Consider the following 19,048-nt stretch of genomic DNA (forward strand, 5'->3'; position numbering starts at 1 on the left):
GATGGGTTACACAGAGTGTGATTATGGCTTACAACTAGTGAAAACCCAAATTTCTGTATCTAAGAAAATTAGAATATTACATAAGACCAAAAAAAAATTTTTTTTTATACAGAAATGTTGGCTTACTGAAAAGTATGTCCATGTACATTATAGTATGCACGCAATACTTAGTTGGGGCTTCTTTTGCATGAATTACTGCATCAATGTGGCGTGGCATGGAGGTGATCAGCCTGTGGCACTGCTGAGGTGTTATGTAAGCCCAGGTTGCTTTGATAGTGGCTTTCAGCTTGTCTGCATTGTTGGGTCTGGTGTCTCTTATCTTCCTCTTGACAATACATCAATGGGGGTTTAGGTCAGATGAGCTTGCTGGCCAATCAAGCACAGTGATACTATGATCAATAAACCAGGGAAATACGGTAGTAGTTTTGGCAGTGTGGGCAGGTGCCAAGTCCTGATGGAAAATGAAATCAGAATCTCCATAAAGCTGGGCAGCAGAGGAAAGCATGACGTGCTCTAGTATTTCCTGGTGAAGGGCTGCACTGACTTTGGACTTGATAAAACACAAACACCAGCAGATGACATGGCTCCCTAGGTCATCACGAACTGTGGAAAATGTTGCACTTCATTGGGAAATCAAGGTCCCAGAGTCTGTAGCAAGAGTGGAGAAGCACAGAACCCAAGTTGCATGAGGTCCAGTGTGAAGTTTGCACCATCAGTGATGATTTGGTGAGCCATGTGTTTTATAAAGCCCTCTACCAGGAAATTCTAGAGCTCTTCATGCTTCCCTATGCTGACCAGCTTTATGGAGATGATGCTTTTATTATCTAGCAGGACTTGGCAGGCACCTGTCCACACTGCCAAAAAAGCCAATACCTGGTTTAATGATCATGGTATCACTGTGCTTGATTGGTCAGCAAACTCTGCAGAATCTGTGGGGTATTGTCAAGAGGAAGATGAGGGATACCAGACCCAACAATGCAGATGAGCTGAAGACTGCTATCAAAGCAACCTGGGCTTCCATAACACCTCAGCAGTGCCACAGGCTGATCGCCTTCATGCCACTCCGCATTGATGCAGTAATTCATGCAATGTAAAAGGAGCCCAACCAAGTATTGTATAGTGCAGGCATGTCCAAAGTCCGGCCCGCGGGCCGTTTTAATGAGGTAATTAGGGAAAATCTATTGTGGCCCCTGCGAATCCCAGAGCGCTGCTTAGAACCCCTGGGATCTCTGGATCTTTCAACACCGTGGGACTGCACATATGCCATATTAGTTATTGTACCATTCATGTTATACATCCTCTTATAACTGCTACTATTTTGAATAACTTCTACTCAAAATGATGGTCCATCCTGCCCCGCTGCATCCAATTCTGTTTTTTCCTGTTAATTGTGATTACACTATTGTTCACACCCACCGCCCATCCCCACCAGCTTTATATCCCTTGCTTAATATGGCCTCGGACTTAGCCTGATTAGCGAGCACTAAAAAACACAAATAAATCCAACGCTAGTATGACAGGACCAACACCCTCTCCATGATAATTGGCATAACACCTGGGGGTCAAGAAGCAGCTGTGTGGGAACATAACACACCAGAAGGGATGTTCAAAGTATCAGTCACACAAGGGTTAACCACATATAAGCGCTATATGAACCCACCGATGATGATTACTAATGGAAGCAATATTAGTCATGAATGATGCCAATGTAGTAAATAGAACATTGAAAAGTTGTCAGGATAGCCATACGAGAAGTAGGCACTCCTCACGCTCCCCTGCATTGGATCACCACACATGCCACTCCCCACGAGCGGCTCTATAGCGGTTCAAGCCTCGTTTTTGTCCTCCTTCCCCCCAAAGTCTGACGTCACGTCCGTGTCCCCTTCCAGTCGGCACTCATCGTGGGTGATCGGAGCGGCCACAGGCGGCGATCCTCCTTGCCTCCTATACCGGGTATCGTGTGACCCTTTTCCACCCTTCCCTGTCCAGGATTGAAGCATTATGACAGCCTGTTTGTACTATGCCTTTGAAACCTTTTTGAATAGAGTTAGTGCTGCTAGTATGAAAGAAATCTTTAACATAGTAAAAAAAAATAGTGTCTTCTGTTGTTCTCCTTTGCACATATTAACATTTATTTATTTTATTTTATTTATTTCAGGTACTTATATAGCGCTGTCAATTTGCGCAGCGCTTTACATATACATTGCACATTCACATCAGTCCCTGCCCATAAAGACATGCCCATATTATGTCACCATCAAGCACTATGTCCCATAATCAATAGCTTTTGATAGTTAAATCAGTTGACAAATTCACTTATACAAAAGGAAAATATGGGTCTTTACAGTTCAAATTCCACTTTTTTAGACAAAAATGAATGTTCCTCAAATTGTACAATATTTTTCTTCAAAAAATGAATGATGATATATATATATATATATATATATATATATATATTTTTTTTTTTTTTTAAAAAAGGTTATTAGCACCCTTAACAATCCCAACTTCATTTATACATATGGCTGATTTAAGGCCCGTACACACGTACCGATCGTCGGCATACAAACGTCGGCGGACGAAAGATCTGCCGATTGTACGCGTGTTAGTATGGTGCCTCCGACAGATGTCTGCGCACAATCCGCGGACAAAAGTCTTTCTTGCAAACATGAAAATTTTTGTCTGCGGACACCAGAACGGACGATTGTTCGCCTGTCAGTACAGAATTCGGCCGACAGACCGCAGATTTGCAAGACTGGGCATGCTCAGAAAATTAAAAACACAGGGAAAGTTAACCATTACATGACATCACTTCTGCAGTCAGCTGAAGTCTGCAGACAAAATTCTTGTGCTGTCCTTGTGCTGTCTTTGCACTTTTCAACAGACACCGACATCCCGGGGAGAAAAGACGAACATTTGTATGCCGACCATCGGTACGTGTGTACGGGGCTTTAGGAAAACATATTCAAGTATTTTCACTTAGCTTCCCCTTGTTCATCAGAGAAATTCACTTTGCAAAGAATACCAAATGACGTGCAAGGAAAATGAAAAGCAGGATTTTTGCTTGCACATGATTGGATGATTAAAGTCAGCACAACTTCACATTTATGTAAGTGAAAATTACTTTGCAAAATGAATGCCTTATGCTTGCAATGCTCCTAACTTTCCTATACCAATGTAATTATGTATAACAAGCTGATTCCTGGAATTATTCTTTAAGTTTCTTGCATTTAGCCTTAAAGCGGTATTAAACCCAAAACCAACAATGATATTTATTGCAGCTTACCAATCACTAGATGTGGTGGCTGCATTTTTCCTTTTTTTTTCACTCTGTTTTTACCTAGTGATTCAGTGACACACCTCCTGTATGAAAGTGTTCCCACTCTTGATGAAGGAGCCCATGTGGCACAGCTGAGAGCAGCATCATCAGTCTAGGGGAAGGGGAGTGTTAGATGTACTAGCAGATTGAGATAGACTAACTAATTAAAGCCAAACTCCAGCTTACACTTTATAGGCTTTTATTTCTTTCAAAATAAAAGTTTACATAAAAAAAAGCTGATCATTGTGCACACCCCCTGTCAGTGGCAAATGGCTTGCATTGTCTCCTTAACTGCTACATCTGTAAGACAGCATGTTCTTTTAAAAAACAGACTTACTTGCTGGATCACCAGGTGAAAATAAAAGTAAGAAAGCCTAAAAAAAGAACAAATGCAGCCATAACATCTATGAATAGGTAAGCAGCAATATAATAAATGTTTGCTTGTGGGTTTAAATACCACTTTAATTAGGAAAACAAAGTAATGCAGAATTTCTTCTTAACCATAGCAACCAACCAGTAGTCATCTTTCATTACTCTAAATGCTTCTAGTGGATGAAAAGTAAAATCTGCTATGCGACTGCAGGTCACTGCACTTTCTATTTCATCAGTGCACTTTGTGCTGACTTAAAAAAGCAACCTATAAAAAGAGACTTGCACAGAGACCTGGCACAAAAAAGGCAATGATGTTTGATCCCGAAAGCTTTTAACATGCATTTATTTAAATATCAGATTTGTATGTTCAATGGCTTTTCACAAATTTCTTTCATAATATTAAAGTCATTTTTTTTTTATAAAAAAAGATGCTCATAACAGAATTTGCATACATACTTCTTTTTTTTTTTCTCCTCTGAGCTTCCTGTTATGTTGGTACCCACTGTGCCTGCCAAGACCTAGAGAGTTTCACAGGAGTCTCCTTTTTGTGTTTTCTCCCATTTAGAACTACAGTTTTACATTCAGTCATTCACAGTGCTGCACAAGGAGGCAGCTGCTGGAGGGAAAGAGACACAATGCATTGTTCTGTAATTACCGTATTTATCGGCATATAACACGCACCGGCGTATAACACACACCTAAATTTTAGGAGAGAAATTTCAGGAAAAAAGCTGAAATTTAAAATAAACAGCTTTGAACTCAGAACATTTTTTTTTAATCAAATGCAGTCTCACCAGTGCCCACGAATGCAGCCTCATCAGCGCAGTGCCCACGAATGCAGCCTCGCCAACTCAGTGTCCATACATGCAACCTCGCCATCTCAGTGTCCATACATGCAGCCTCACCAGTGCAGTGCCCATATATGCAGCCTCGCCAGCGCAGTGCCCATATATGCAGCCTCGCCAGCGCAGTGCCCATAATTGCAGCCTCGCCAGCGCCATTGACACTATCCGAATCACTTTTAAAAAGTTCAGGAAGCAGCGCCGAGAGGTAGAAGGGGGCGGGCGCGCCGAGGAGAAGGAAGGACGCGCTGTCATCGGTAGTCCCGGCGCCTATGATAGATGTCGGCATAGGAGGCGGGACTTCCGATGACAGCGCGTCCTTCCTTCTCCTCGGCGCGCCCGCCCCCTTCTACCTCTCGGCGCTGCTTCCTGGACTTTTTTTTATATCGGCGTATAACACGTTAATTTTCCCTCCATTTTTAGGAGGAAAAAGTGCGTGTTAAGCCCCGTACACACGCACTGATTGTTGGCCGTAAATTTTCAGCCAAAGTCCGATCGGCCGATTGTCGGCTTGTTAGTATGATGCTTCCGGCAACCGACTGAGACTTTTCGGCCGAACAAAATCTGGTGTGCATGCTATAAAATTTTTGTTGGCCGTCACCAGAACGGCCGATTGTTCATCAGTCAGTACAGATTTCGGCCGACAAAAGTCAGATGAGCAAGACTGGGCATGCTCAGAGATGAATAAACACACGAAAAGTAGACCAGAACATGACATCACTTCTGCAGTTGGTTGTTGTTGGCCGACAAAATTCATGTGCAGTCTAGAGCACATTTCAACCAACACAACAACACTGGACAAAAGACGGCCGATCGGTCGGCCAACAATCGGTGCGTGTGTCCGAGGCTTTATACGCCGATAAATACGGTACCTGCCGACCCAAAGCAATGATCCCCCTCCCTGTTCTGCCCACATCTGATTCCCCCTATCTGCCCCTTTCTTTTCTGAATGAACATAGTAAGCAATCTGTACCAATCACTCCTGTGTTCATTTATAACGGAAGCATAGTAAACTGTGCTTACTATGCTTCACTTTATGAATGAGCAGGGGCCTCTATCTCCTGTTCATTCATCTTCAGTGCAGCTGAGGCTGTATAGAAAGGAACTGAAGAATCTGTGTCCCTTATTTCCGTTCTCTGTCTCAAAGAGGAGATGTTCTGGTGTCTGTTTAGACCCCTGATATTTCACCCAAGCCTCCCCCAACAGCATTGTAAAAAATAATAATAATAATTTAAAAATGTATTTAAATAATTTAATTTAAAAAGGAAAAAAAAATTGTAAAAATAATTTTTAAAAATTGTAAAAAATAATTTAAAGAATTAAGAGCTCATTAACATGGAACACACCCGCAGGTCCTAATTTTATAAGTGTGCAGGATTGGCTGTGCGGATAGAGCTGCTGCGTCCCCATAGTTTAACACAGACTGCCTGTACACAGCAATAGCCACATTAAAGAAAAAACAAAACACTGATTTACCCAGGACAGGCCACAGCACCCTTGAGCCCCAAGACCTTATTTACCCACAGAACTTTATTTAACTTAACAGTTTTATCTTTTACATTTAGCAGAAATTTAGTAAGTTATGTTTGAGTAAGCTAATGAGGATTCTTGAATATTTTTTAGCGTAAATACAGCCCTGTCAGATAGGCTGTACAGGGCCCTGTGACTTCTAACAGCAGCCCGGCTTTCTCATGCTGGCTGTGTATGTGCCACTGGGAACGACTGCACATAACACTGCAATTCCAAAAATGGGGGCACCAACATTGGGAGTCTAGCACCGTGGCTGAGGAAGTTTGAGAAGGAAGCTCAGAGGAGAGAAAAAAAAAAAAAACAGCAGCCAGTGTATGTAATTTCGCATCTCATTTATCAAAAAAAAAAAAAAAAACTTTAATATCACTTACCAAAAAAAAACAAAAAAACCTGGAAATTACACTGCAGAAGAACAATTCCATGGAGAACACAAAGCATGCCATTTTACTTGTATAACATTTTTATTTAAAAGAAAAAATACATCCTACTCCATAAATGATTAATGGTATTGTTATGTTATTCAGTAAAATAGCTTTCTGCTGAAAGCTGAGAAAAACATTGAATTACATGACAGACTGTTCTGGTTTGCTTTTGATAATTTATCAATACATTAATCCATCTGGTCAATTAGTAAAATTACTTCATGGCCCATTTACCATGATGAGCAAGAAACATTTACTCATTGATTACCGAAACAAATTACGGAAAGATGTTTTCTGTAAGCTACTGTACCTTTAGGGATTTAGGAAGTAATTTCCTTCAGTACATTGACAAAGGTATTGACATAGAGCACATGGAGTAATTTGATTACATTTGAAGTCAATTGTCACTTCTTACCTAGACGTAGACTTATCTATCCTGTTTTATGCTGGCCATACACAATAGGAAAAATCGTTTAAACTCATTTTCGAAAAAGGAAAAATCGGTCGTGAGAGCAGACGATTGTGCCATCATGTAATGACCAAATTTTGATCGATAAATCGTTCAATGGACATAAATTAATCAGTTTTTCGTTCATTTTGTCACATATGCCTAGTGCAAACAGTTCGGGTGAGAAACACATTAACCTTTCAATTTATCTTAAAAAAGAATAGCGCAACCATGCAAAAGAAATGACTATCAAATATGGAGACAATCCATAAATAAAAATGGGGATTTAGTCCCACCATATGGCCATATCGTGCTCAAGCCCACCACTGCGTCAAAGTACCCCATTATCAGTGGGTCCTACACTATCCATAAAAAAGGATGAATCCAGCCTTTCTAACCCTTGGAGACAACACTCCTTGCTGGGATAGATGTGCCAATGCACTACAAAGGACTCCTCCTATATCTACTTGATAGTGGACTCTGATAGAGTACAGGTGTGTGTGGGGGGTGGGATGCTCAACCTCAGAAGTCTGGTCAGACCGAATATATAATAAACAAGCAAAAAATTGGGGGAGCAAACCCTGAACATGTATATCTAAAGCCGGTGCAGCTATGGACCAAGCAACATGTATATTAAAAAAGAATAGCGCAACCATGCAAAAGAAATGACTATTAAATATGGAGACAATCCATAAATAGAAATGGGGATTTAGTCCCACCATATGGCCATATCGTGCTCAAGCCCACCACTGCGTCAAAGTACCCCATTATCAGTGGGTCCTACACTATCCATAAAAAAGGGGTGCTTGTTTATTTCAATTTATCGTTCAACAGAAATTTTCCAAACTGTTCCTTTGATTTTTCAGCTCTGAAAAGTTAAAACTGATTTTCTATTTGTGCCCATTAAATGGATGAAAAACTAACGAACGGACCAAATGACAGATTTTCAAATGATTTTTCGGCTAGTGTATGGCCAGCATACGGCAAGATAAATGAATCTTTTTTTTTTTTTAACTACAGGTACACCAACATCTGTATGAAGGCCAATCATAAGGATCCTATGGCAAATATTAAGGGCCATCACTCTTCTTCATAACAAGATGCATTTTAGATTTGGATTGCTCATGCATGGTTGACTGTGTGAGAGCAATTTTTATTCATACGTACTTCGGGCTGGAGGAAACAAACCCTATGTGCTGCATATGTCGCAATGTAATCTACATGGCCAAGAGAAGAGTGATACACTCCTGTGATTATCACTACAGCTGGGTGAATACACTGTGTAGATTTGTTTAATCGCTGGTGTACCCATGAGATATATGAATTGTAGATAATTTAGCACGTTGCCTCTGGTGTATTTAAAAAAAAAAATCTTTTACACATACAGAATCTTTACCACTTCAGTACTATAGCCTCTCCCTCCTTACAGGGCCATCATTTATTTCTAATTTGGAGATGAGCTGATTATCCAAAACATTTTCTGCTTCCTTCATCTCCATAATATAGAAGAGAGGGGTTTTGTAGTCCTTATAGATAAGATGGGAATTGATGACAGTCAATACAGGCACAGAGTATAGAAAGTTAGTAGCTCACAAGAAGATTCCTGACAGAATCAATACCTTTTTTGCACTTATTGAACAGATAAGAAAACACTTTCAATGTTGTATTTAAAGTAATAATAAATATATATATATATTTTAATAACAAACCTGTTTTCTTACCTGCTCTGTGCAGTGGTTTTGCACAGAGCAGCCTCGATCCTCCTCTTCTCGAGGCCCTTACCGGCGCTCTTGGCTTCTCCCTCCTGTCCGTATAGCAATCAGCTTGCTACGAGGGCACCCAAGCAGGCTCGCTCCAGAGCCACTGCTCTGACTGTATATTCAGACACAGAGCACAGCTCGGCCCCATTGCCGCTTTCTTCTCATTGGCTCACTGGCTGTGATTGACAGTAGTAGGAGCCAACGGTTGTCTCAGCTAACGAGGAGGCAGAGACCCCGGAGAGCTGCTGCTCTTGTGCACATTGCTGGACCATGATGGGGCTCAGGTAAGTATAAGGGGGGCTGTTGCACATAGAATGCATGAAGGTAAAAAAAACCTTCTGCCTTTACAACCACTTTAAAAAGTCCGAAGGGAACAAAGTAAGAAAGGTTCATTGTTGGAGCGGACATGCCCTCTAAAGTGCTTGTAAAGGCACAATGTTTTTTACATTTATGTATTCTTTTTTTTTTTCCCAAAACGATTTATTGATACATAGAAGGTGGTAATGAATCATACAAACAGTTGAACAATCCAATCAACATTCTCTGTGTTCAAGGTATAAGTGAAGAAAAACAGGAATGCATTAAGACACAAGTGCCATATAACAGAATTTAGAATATTTTTGAATGAGTATGCATAACATAACAGAATAGGTGCGGGTGAGGGAATATCTTTTGTTTCATCAAGTTGCTGAGTGAAAATCAGATTAGGGTTGCAGACTCAAAGATTAATTCAGGTACTTGATTGATGTAATTAGATTGTGCAGAGGTTAAGTGTAGGTGATAGAGGGGAGGGGTTGGTTCCCTGCACCAACTCCTCTCATGGAATGAGAAGGATAAGGATAGAGAAGGGGTAGGGGTGAGAAGGATTTATTGAGGGGGGGGGACTGGATAATGGAAGTAGTGACTCAATATAAGAAGGCAAATGTATAGGTGACGGTAAAGGAGTTGTTGTCTAGCTTGAGTAAATAGATTGAAGGGTTACATGTTGCTGTATTTTAGATGGAAAAGAGGTCTTCATTAATGAAGACCTCTTTTCCATCTATGTATTCTATGCATGAAGGTAAAAAAACCTGTGTACAGAAGCCCCCCCAGCCAACCCTAATACTTACCTGAGCCCCCCCCCCCCTCGATCCAGTGATGTCCAAGAGAGCCTTGTCTCCCCGGAGACTCGCTCTTCTGATTGGCTTTTGGTCAGCGGCTCCTGCTGCTGTCAATCACAGTCAGTGAGCCGATTAGGAGACAGTGGGGACGGGGTCACGGCTCCGTGTAGGAATGGAAACCAAGAGCCGTGGGTCAGGAGCCTGCTTGGGTGCCCCCAGAGCAAGCTTCTTGTTGAGGGGGCCCAGGGCCAGGAGCACCGGTGTGAGACCCTAAAAGAGGAGGATCTGAGCTGCCCTGTGCAAAACCATTGCACAGAACAGGTAAGTATACCATGTTTGTTTTTTTTAAAGAAAAAAAAAAAAACAAAAGACAAGACTTCAATATCCCTTTAATTCACAATAGAGTATATAGTGGCAGGTTTTTCAATTCAGGGTAAAAAACCGCCGCAGAGCTGTATAACAGAGCTTGCGTCTAGGGTTGTGCAAAGAAACAAAAAATATTTTTAAACTAGTACTGCTCTGGGTCAGTTCTTTAACATGATGCTTCTTTACAATAAAGGCAACAATCATATTTTTTAGCCAATCTGGTCTACTTTATTTAATTATCACAACTTAGATTTAGTTTCATTGCATAGGAAAATTGTTTTGTTTTGTTTTACATCAGGCAGCATTTAGGAATAAGTAAAAGGACATTACAGATACTAGGCGCATTTTTGAATTCATCTTTAGCAAATAACAAGCTGAAAAATTATGCACATTTATTCTCTCAACAAGTCTGTACCTTAGCAAACAAGACGCATACATTTTATTCTGTCTGAAACGTTTAGGTGCAGTGAGAAATATGATTTATTCCTAAATTGTACCATAAATAGTTTTCAACTGTGATCTTGCAGAGAAAAAAATGCCTTGCAAAGCTAATTTTGCTAGATTTGTTTCTCTTAACTTCAGCATTCATAAAAAAAAAGTACGTATAGTGCGATTATGATCTAGATTGCAGTTTGTCATTGGAATGCTCAAGTTACAGACAGTACATGCACCTGCCTCCTTGACACATTTATCTCTCCTGCTGGAGCTCTTTTCTCTGTAGCTGATGAATCCTATTCCCTGCGGTTCTCTGAACAATTTCCAAATCTTCTGTGTCCAGGTCCTTGAGCAGCAGCAAAATTGCATTAAGGACGTTATTCTGATAAGACACAAATAGGATGTTAGAGGATTCTTAAAGTAAAAAAGTAGCAACAATAATGCTCTGTTCTATTAAAAAGTATAAACACAAATAGTGTTTTATTGAGGACATTTGAAATAAGTTTGGATGGTGACCACACACAATGCATTTCTTACATTAAAATATATTTAAAGCCTAAACTTTATTTCCACACAGTTAGAGTAGGGGAGGGTTAAACCTACTTTTTGTTTCTCATTTTTTCCCTCCTTTACTTCCTAGCTTATAGACACAATAGGAAGCGAGAAGATCTCTTTCCAAATGAGGGAAATCTCCTCTTAGGTATTTACAGTTACAAGTATCCCAAGTGGAATATTTATGGTATTTATGTTCTTTTCTTGTTCTGATTGATTAAATTGATTAACCTTCTCTTTCAGGCCCCATGACACTGGTAATCAGGACAATTAAAGAAGGCGAGTCTCTCTAACAGGAGCAAGTACAGCAATAAAAAGCCTTACAACGATCTAAACCCTTGCAACCCCATTGAAATCTAAGCCTTGCATTAAAAAGCAGGCGTTTCAGGGGGTTTAAAAAACGCCTATACAAATTATACAATGGACAGCACACGGTGCTGTTCACATTATACAAATATGAAGCGTTAGCATCTCTTCACTTCCAAATTGAAGCCTCGTGTCGAGTCAGGTAGCATTTTAAGCCTTTCAATGTCTCCCATTCAAATCTATAGTAACGTATGCCAGTGTGATTGTGGCGCGCTGCCCCCCTTACCCCAAAGCACCATGTCACCATGTTGATGGGGACAAGGGCCTCTTACCCAAAACCCTGGGCTGTGGTTGTGGGGGTCTGCGGGCAGGGGCTTATTGGACTCTGGAAGTCCCCTTTAACAAGGAGGCCCCGAGATCCCAGCTCCCCCCCTATGTGAATGGTATATCGTACCCTTACCCATTCACCAAAAAAAAAGTGTCAAAATTAAATAAAAACACGCACAGTTTTTGACATTCCTTTATTAGAAATAAAAAAACAATGCCTCCTGATGTAGATCCACTGTCAATCATGACCCGCCGCCACTGTCAGACCCGAACAAAAAAAGTGCTTACGCCGAAGGCTTCTGTCCAAATGACATTTCTTAAATAGATAAGGGGCAGGACCAGCCAGCAACATCACCTATTTAATAAATGTCAGGCAGCGGAGCAATGGGCGGAACCATTCAGTGTCACCTGAGCTCTTTTTTTTGGGCTCTGGTGGGCGTCGTGATTGACGATGGATCTACATCGGGGGACATATTTTATTTTTAGATTAAAGTCAAACTATGTGTCTGTTTTTTATTTATTTTTGACACTTTTTTGGTGAATGTTTAGGGGTAAGATCTACCCTATACTCATTCACATAGGGGAGGGGGGGGGTGGGATCTGGGAGCCCTCTTGTCAGAGGGGGGCTTCCAGATTCTGATAAGTTCCCTGCCCGTAGAACCCCCACAACCACAGTCAAGGGTTGTGGGGAAGAGGACCTTGGGGACAAGGTGCTTTGGGGTGGGAGGGTCAAAGCCCTCCTGCTCAAAAGCACCCCCTCAAAGTTGAGGGCATGTGGCGTGGTATAAATAAGGAGGGGGGGTTTGCACGCTCGTCCCCTCCGTTTCCTGACCTGCCGAGCTGCATGCTTGGATAAAGGTCTGGCATGGATTTTGGGGGGGGGGGGGACCACATGCCATTTTATTTTTACATTTTGGAGTGGAATTCCCCTCAAAATCCATACCAGACCAAAAGGGCCTGATATTAGGGGGGTGCCACGTTGTTTTTTCGACAATTTTTTTATTGGCAGAAACACTTGTTTTTACATTCAGCTGTCAGCGGAGAAGCTGATAACTTATCGGTTGTAAAGGACGCGGTGGCTGGCTTCCTGTCCTGCTCCTTGGAAACCAGCTATTGGTGTGGTTTTAACAAGACAAAAATGGTTGTCAACCGTGCCGCAAATGTGCATAGTGCGCTTGGGGGAGCATTTTTATTGGTCAATAGACCACCAATTAACTTGCATTAACGCTATAGGAGCGTCAGTATTTGGAGCAAGCGTGAACGAGGCCTTAGTTTTACTTAAAGGACCTGTCATGCTTTATTGTTATTACAAGGGATGTTTACATTTCCTGTGATAGCAATAAAAATGATCAAAAAAATGTAAAGGGACAGTGTAAAAATTTTTAACAAAATAGAGAATTAAAAAAATGATTTTAAAAAGCACTCCTGTGCTTGTGCGCAGAAGCAAACGCCTACATAGGCTGCACACGCATATGTAAAATATGGTCCTACTACACATGTTGGGTATCACCACAAATGTTATAGTGAAAGCAATAATTCTTCTTTTTAACCCTAAACTGGTAACCTGTAAAAATGTATAAAGTGTTGTCTATGAAGATTTTTAAGTATCGTTGTTTGTCGTCATTCAACAAGCATGCGCAATTTTCAAGAGTGACGTGTTCAGTATCGATTTACTCAGCGTAACATCATCTTTTGAATCCTACCCAAAAATTGGGTTGTATATTCTGTTTTTTTGTTTTAAAATCCAGGGTATTCTACCCAAAAAACTGAATTTGAAAAAAAGCTGCACAAATACTGCGTGACATTAAAAATTAAGGGAGGTACATAACCTGTCATTTTTTTTTTGCCATCTATGTACCATTGGGGAGATTTCCCTTCACTTCCTGTTTTATTGCCAAAACAGGAAGTGGGAGAATCCCTGATTGTCACTAAGGTCAGCAGAACTAGTAGCCCCACTGAAAGATTTCCACTTTTTCCTGTTCTGGCATCAACCCAAAAATGTAGATTTTTTTTTAATTTTTGCTGTTGGTGATAATGGTAAACAGAAAAAATAGGGAGGTACACCTTCCTAACAGGGGCAAAGACAGCAATAAAAAAATTGGCAGGTGTTCTAATTACTCTCTATTTTATCCAAAACATAAAAAAAAAAAAAAAGTTTTGCCTCTAGTAACACTCTGATTCTAGAAAACAGCTGACATTAATAAATAGAAGGTTCTAAGTAATTATCAAATTTAAAAATAATCCCTGTATACAATATTACTATACTATAGTATATAATTAGCATAGTAATCTGGAGGCCATCATTGGGGCTGATTTACTAAAGGCAAATAGACTGTGCACTTGAATGTGGTGAAGCTCTGCTGATTTTCATCATCTAATAATATGCAAGCAACTGCTGTTTTTCTTATTTTCCTTGAACCTGATTGAGTATTCTTTACAAAGTAAAGCTTCACCACATTCACTAAACTCTGCACTTGCAAAGAGCACAGTCCATTTGCCTTTAATAAATAGATCACATTGCCCCTTATTCTTGTACCCAAAAGATTCTTTGCAACGTTTACCAATGATTTTCTGCTTCTCAATCTGTCCCTCTGTCCTTGACAACACTGTACACTTGACAATCTGACTGTACAATTATTACGCGAACTCTGACAATGAAAACTCTGTATTGTGAGGGTCTATCAAAACAATCCCTTGAACATCCTGAAACTTGGGCAGAATGCTGCTGATCACATTGGTGGGAGTTCTTGTAGCAACCTTTGGTGATATTGGTTTTAGGCTACTGATAAGGCGTTAACACAAAGGAAGTCCTGCTTGTTTGCATCCTCCCATCCTCCTCTTTAAGAACTGTCCCTTTTTTGGGGGGGGGGGGGGGACAGGTACCCGCTCTTACTTCCACTTCCAGACGGATCACGACGGCGATTACAACAGAATCCCCCCCCCCCTTCCCTGCAACCTTTTGGTAGACAGGTCACAGAAGCCTGCAGGACCATTAAAATGTGCAGCACAGCACATAAATGCAGAGTGGGAAACTGGCTGTGAAGCTGAAATGTTTCACTGCCAGTTTCCCTTAGTTAATATGCCAGGGCCTGGACCCGAAGCCAATTAAAGAATTGGCTCTGATGAGGACAGCACTGGATCCCTAGACAGGTAAGTGTCCTTATATTAAAAGTCAGCAGCTGCAGTATTTTTAGCTGCTGACTTTTAATTGTTTGGGGGGGGGGGGACTGGAACTCCTCTTTAATTTACATTATCCCTTCTCTTTATGAACGCTATATTGTCAAAAGTATTAGGCATCTGCTTTTGCACGTGAACTTTAATGGCACCCCAGTCTTGGTCCATAGGTTCAATACTGAGTTGGCCCACCCTTTGCAGCTATAACAGCTTCACCTCTTCTGGGAAGGCTGTTTACATGGTTTAGGAGTGTGCCTATGGGAATGTTTGAAAATTCTTCCAGAGGCGCATTTGTAAGGCCAGGCACTGATGTTGGAGATAAGGCCTGGCTTACAGCCTGAACTCTAATTCATTCCAAATGTGTTCTGTTGGGTTATAGCTGCAAAGGATGGGCCAACTCAATATTTAACCCTTGGGACTAAGACTGGAATGCCATTAAAGTTAATGTGGGTGTAAAGGCAGGGTCCCAATAATTTTGTTAATAAAGTATTACAATGGCTGGTCTACACAATCTCAGGCTGCAGTGGAAACACAGACAAGGATAGAGCAATGAACAGCAGGAATAATCAGGATTTTGACACAATACATAAAACAAATCTCATAGTGACTGAATAAGCACAGCATATAATACAGCATGTACTGACATTTTTTAATGATGTGGGTTTATTGATACTTTAGGCTAGGACACAACCCGTAATCCAAGTAAAGCCCGGAAAGAGCTGCCGTCGTGGAATTTGCAGCGAGATAAATGTGTAACTGCAGAATCACGGTTGCTCCACAGGATCTTAATGACCTGTTGAATGCCAGCCTGCCAGCTACTTCATCTACTTGATGCCACGCTTTACTGTATATTCTCTCTACCTACCCCTGGGCTGTACTGCTACTAACTTTCTCTGTTTTTTTTCTGTCATTTGGATCACAGCAGTGCTACAACTATGGCTTATCCCCCTTCACACTTACAGTTGACAGTTTAAGACTGCTTTGAGGAAAACTGCTCTTTGGCTCTCTAAGTGTAAGTGTGAGCTGCAGGCCATGTCTGAAGGCTAGAAGGTTGGGATACTGTGTGCTGGGGTAACAATGAGTGGAATTATCACCTGGGCTGAGTTGTGTAAGTCTCTATTGTTCTTGCTTCAGCGCAACTTTGAAGGACAGTGGGGGAGATTACTAAAACTGGTGCACCTAAAATCTGGTGCAGCTGTGCATGGTAACCAATCAGCTTCTAGGTTTTATTGTCAAAGCTTAAATTGAAAAAGCTGAAATTAGAAGCCGATTACTAGGCACAACTACACCAGATTCTGAGTGCACCTGTTTTAGTAAATCTTCCCCAGTATTCCTCCAAACAACACTCCTAACAAGAACACCTACATATCCCACAGGAGTAAATCACGTCTCCCCTGTGGTTCACCTAAAATGACCCTCTTCCCAGGTCCAAAACAAACTTACTCACAGGTGCATTCTCCTTCTACAGTTCTTAGAGCACAATTTCCTAGTCTATGCTTGAATGCTGAAAATTAAATAAAGACACATGTTTTTTCATACTCATTCTGAATAACCCTTGATGGTACATATGAAGACATAGTACAACAAACATATCACTAATATTTGTTCAGGCAATGGTATAGCAAAATCACACAGTACTGCTATTTAATTAAAATTTAGTGCAACTGTGCTGATGTATAGTAATCCAAATTAAACAATACATTAATTTGAGTATCTCTGTGTAGATTGATTAACGCAAGCTGAAATCATTGTTTATTTTTATAGGATACTGCATACCACTGGTCTTTGTCCTAAATGCATATATAAGTATTTATCACGCTTAACTTTCCAGGATTATGAAAAAGTACAAATAATTCCATACCTTTTTCTTTCTTCCTGCATCGGTTTCCGTTGGGGAAGCAAAGAGAGAAAATTTGTCTCTTGGTAAAGGCTTCATGCCTAGCTGTTCACGTATTTTACTGGGGAAATAAATTATGCGTTAAGCTTTGAGATGCTACAAATAATGCTAATTTGTGGTTTTAAAAATATCCATTAGAATTTAAAATATTCTAGTATCTTAAATTGATTGGAAATCTCACAAAATGAGAATAAATGTTTTCCTACAATGATTAGCCTGACAAGGAACCAAATAAGTATTTATAGTCATGTTTCACAGTACATGATGGTACGGCTTTTGCTTTAACAAGGGGAGCGTTATTATATAAATGTAACTCCGAATAATTATTTTTTGTCTGGTTATGTTTTCACTAGAAAAAAAGTAAAAAAAAAAAAAAAAAAAAAAAAAGAAGACAAACCTATCCTATTCTTAAATGACAATCACTTAGATTCTTCAATGCTGCACCTCTTGTCAAAACATCATTTTCAACTCATCCATTACAAAGTACAATTACCACTACCGTTAATAATTCTACTATAACAGTAAGGCTTATGCACATTTGTGTGATCCTTTGCAGTTCTAGCCTGTGAAACGTGATGACATACGGCATGATGAGCTCTTTGTCATTTATCTGTGCCCCTTTTCCTTCATAATATGGCAAATATCTGGTCTACACATAATTGCAAATTACTGCTGTACATATTTCCTTTGATTAGTTATTCAATTTTGAAAAACACTTCTGTGCTATGTTCATTTGTAAAACAGTAAAGTAAATCTAACCTTGCTTTCACTATTTACGAGGCAGTACATTTTATCATGTGTAGGTACCTTTACCTATGTTAGCTTTTAAATAGATTCCTGTGCAGCACCCCTGAATCTCAGGTTGTACATAAGGCTTTGACTTCTGCCCACATGTTAGGACTGCAGTTTGTACTATCATAGCCAATTGATTCCCCTATGTTCATTTATTCATTCACCTAGGTCAGGGGTCTTCAAACTATGGCCCTATAGATGTTTAGGAACTACAATTCCCATCATCCCATTCATGTCTGTGAATGTCAGAGTTTTACAATGCCTCATGGGATGTGTAGTTCTGCAACAGCTGGAGGGCCGTAGTTTGAGGATCCCTGACCTAGGTTGTCCCTATTTGCTAAAAGGACATGCATCTTCTTGTTCCATGTCACAATTCATGCCTCGCAAATTCTTGTGTTGCATCACAAATGTGGGAGTGCTAATGTGATGAAATACTGCCTGGTGATCTCTCTGTTAATTCCTCTGCCTGCTAGGTCTCTGCAATATCTAATTACTGTTTAACTCTCACCTGAAGATCACTAGAGTTAGAGACCTAAGGATTGTGGGATATTTTGTTTATTCACAGGAAGTGTCAGTTCTTAGACTACAGACAGAGGTAGTGCATTAACTTGTGCAGTGCCATGTGGCATGCCTCATGTTTGAACACAAACAGAAACTTCTGACCCTGGAATGTGAAGATTTACTCTATAAAAGGCTGTGGGTACAGGGCAACAAATGATACAGTGAAACTACATCATCAATGCACATTTTATCTAGGTGAAAACACAAATTGCAGGCAGGAAGGTTTATAATGCCTATAGTGCACTCAAAGACTCCAGTCAGGACATTGTTGTGTATTTTTCTTCATTATGGCTTCACATGTCATAAATATATGGTTTTAATACTGTAGATGAATACCTATTCTATATCACAGAATGTTAGGGCTATTTATCTCTGGAAAATATCCTGAAAATAAAGATGTGAAAAAAATATATTATATATATAGAAAAGGGAAATTCAATCCTAGTGCTACATACGAATTGTATTTGGGCGTTTTTGAATAATTTACAAGGTTTTGTACACTCTTAAGCTGTCATTTTGAATATTTACAGATTTAAAAAGGACCTGTCTATACTATATAATTTATAAATGAAATCCTACTCTACACTCTAATTTTTTCAAGCTATATATATATATATATATATATATATATATATATATATATATATATATATATACACATATATTCCTTGTTAGAGTTAATAAAGCTGTATTGAACCCAAAAGAAAAATATTTATTATTATCTTCTGACTGTGGTGCCACAGTTCAAAAAAGAGCCACCCAGCTGCGTCACTCATTTGCAGTCCTCTGTAAATGGCAAACTACAAGGTGTGGCAGCCGTTGGGGCTGTCAGCTTGTACTTTTCAATG

At 40.1% G+C, this 19,048-nt stretch overlaps 1 protein-coding gene across 1 annotated transcript in view; it reads right to left on the reverse strand.

The window, feature by feature from the left end:
* Positions 1–10,551: 10,551 nt before the first annotated feature.
* Positions 10,552–19,048, reverse strand: part of CFAP410 (cilia and flagella associated protein 410) — a 96,424-nt gene continuing 87,927 nt past the window's right edge. Inside the window, exons 7-8 of the mRNA XM_082260373.1 lie at positions 16,812–16,908; positions 10,552–10,973 (exon numbers count right to left, since the gene is read on the reverse strand). Coding sequence (XP_082116499.1) covers positions 10,845–10,973; positions 16,812–16,908 — 226 coding nt within the window. The 3' untranslated portion in view covers positions 10,552–10,844. The remainder of the gene's footprint in view (positions 10,974–16,811; positions 16,909–19,048) is intronic.

This window comes from Pelophylax lessonae (assembly GCF_965119305.1).
Source record: "Pelophylax lessonae genome assembly, chromosome: 6".
NCBI lineage: Eukaryota > Metazoa > Chordata > Amphibia > Anura > Ranidae > Pelophylax > Pelophylax lessonae.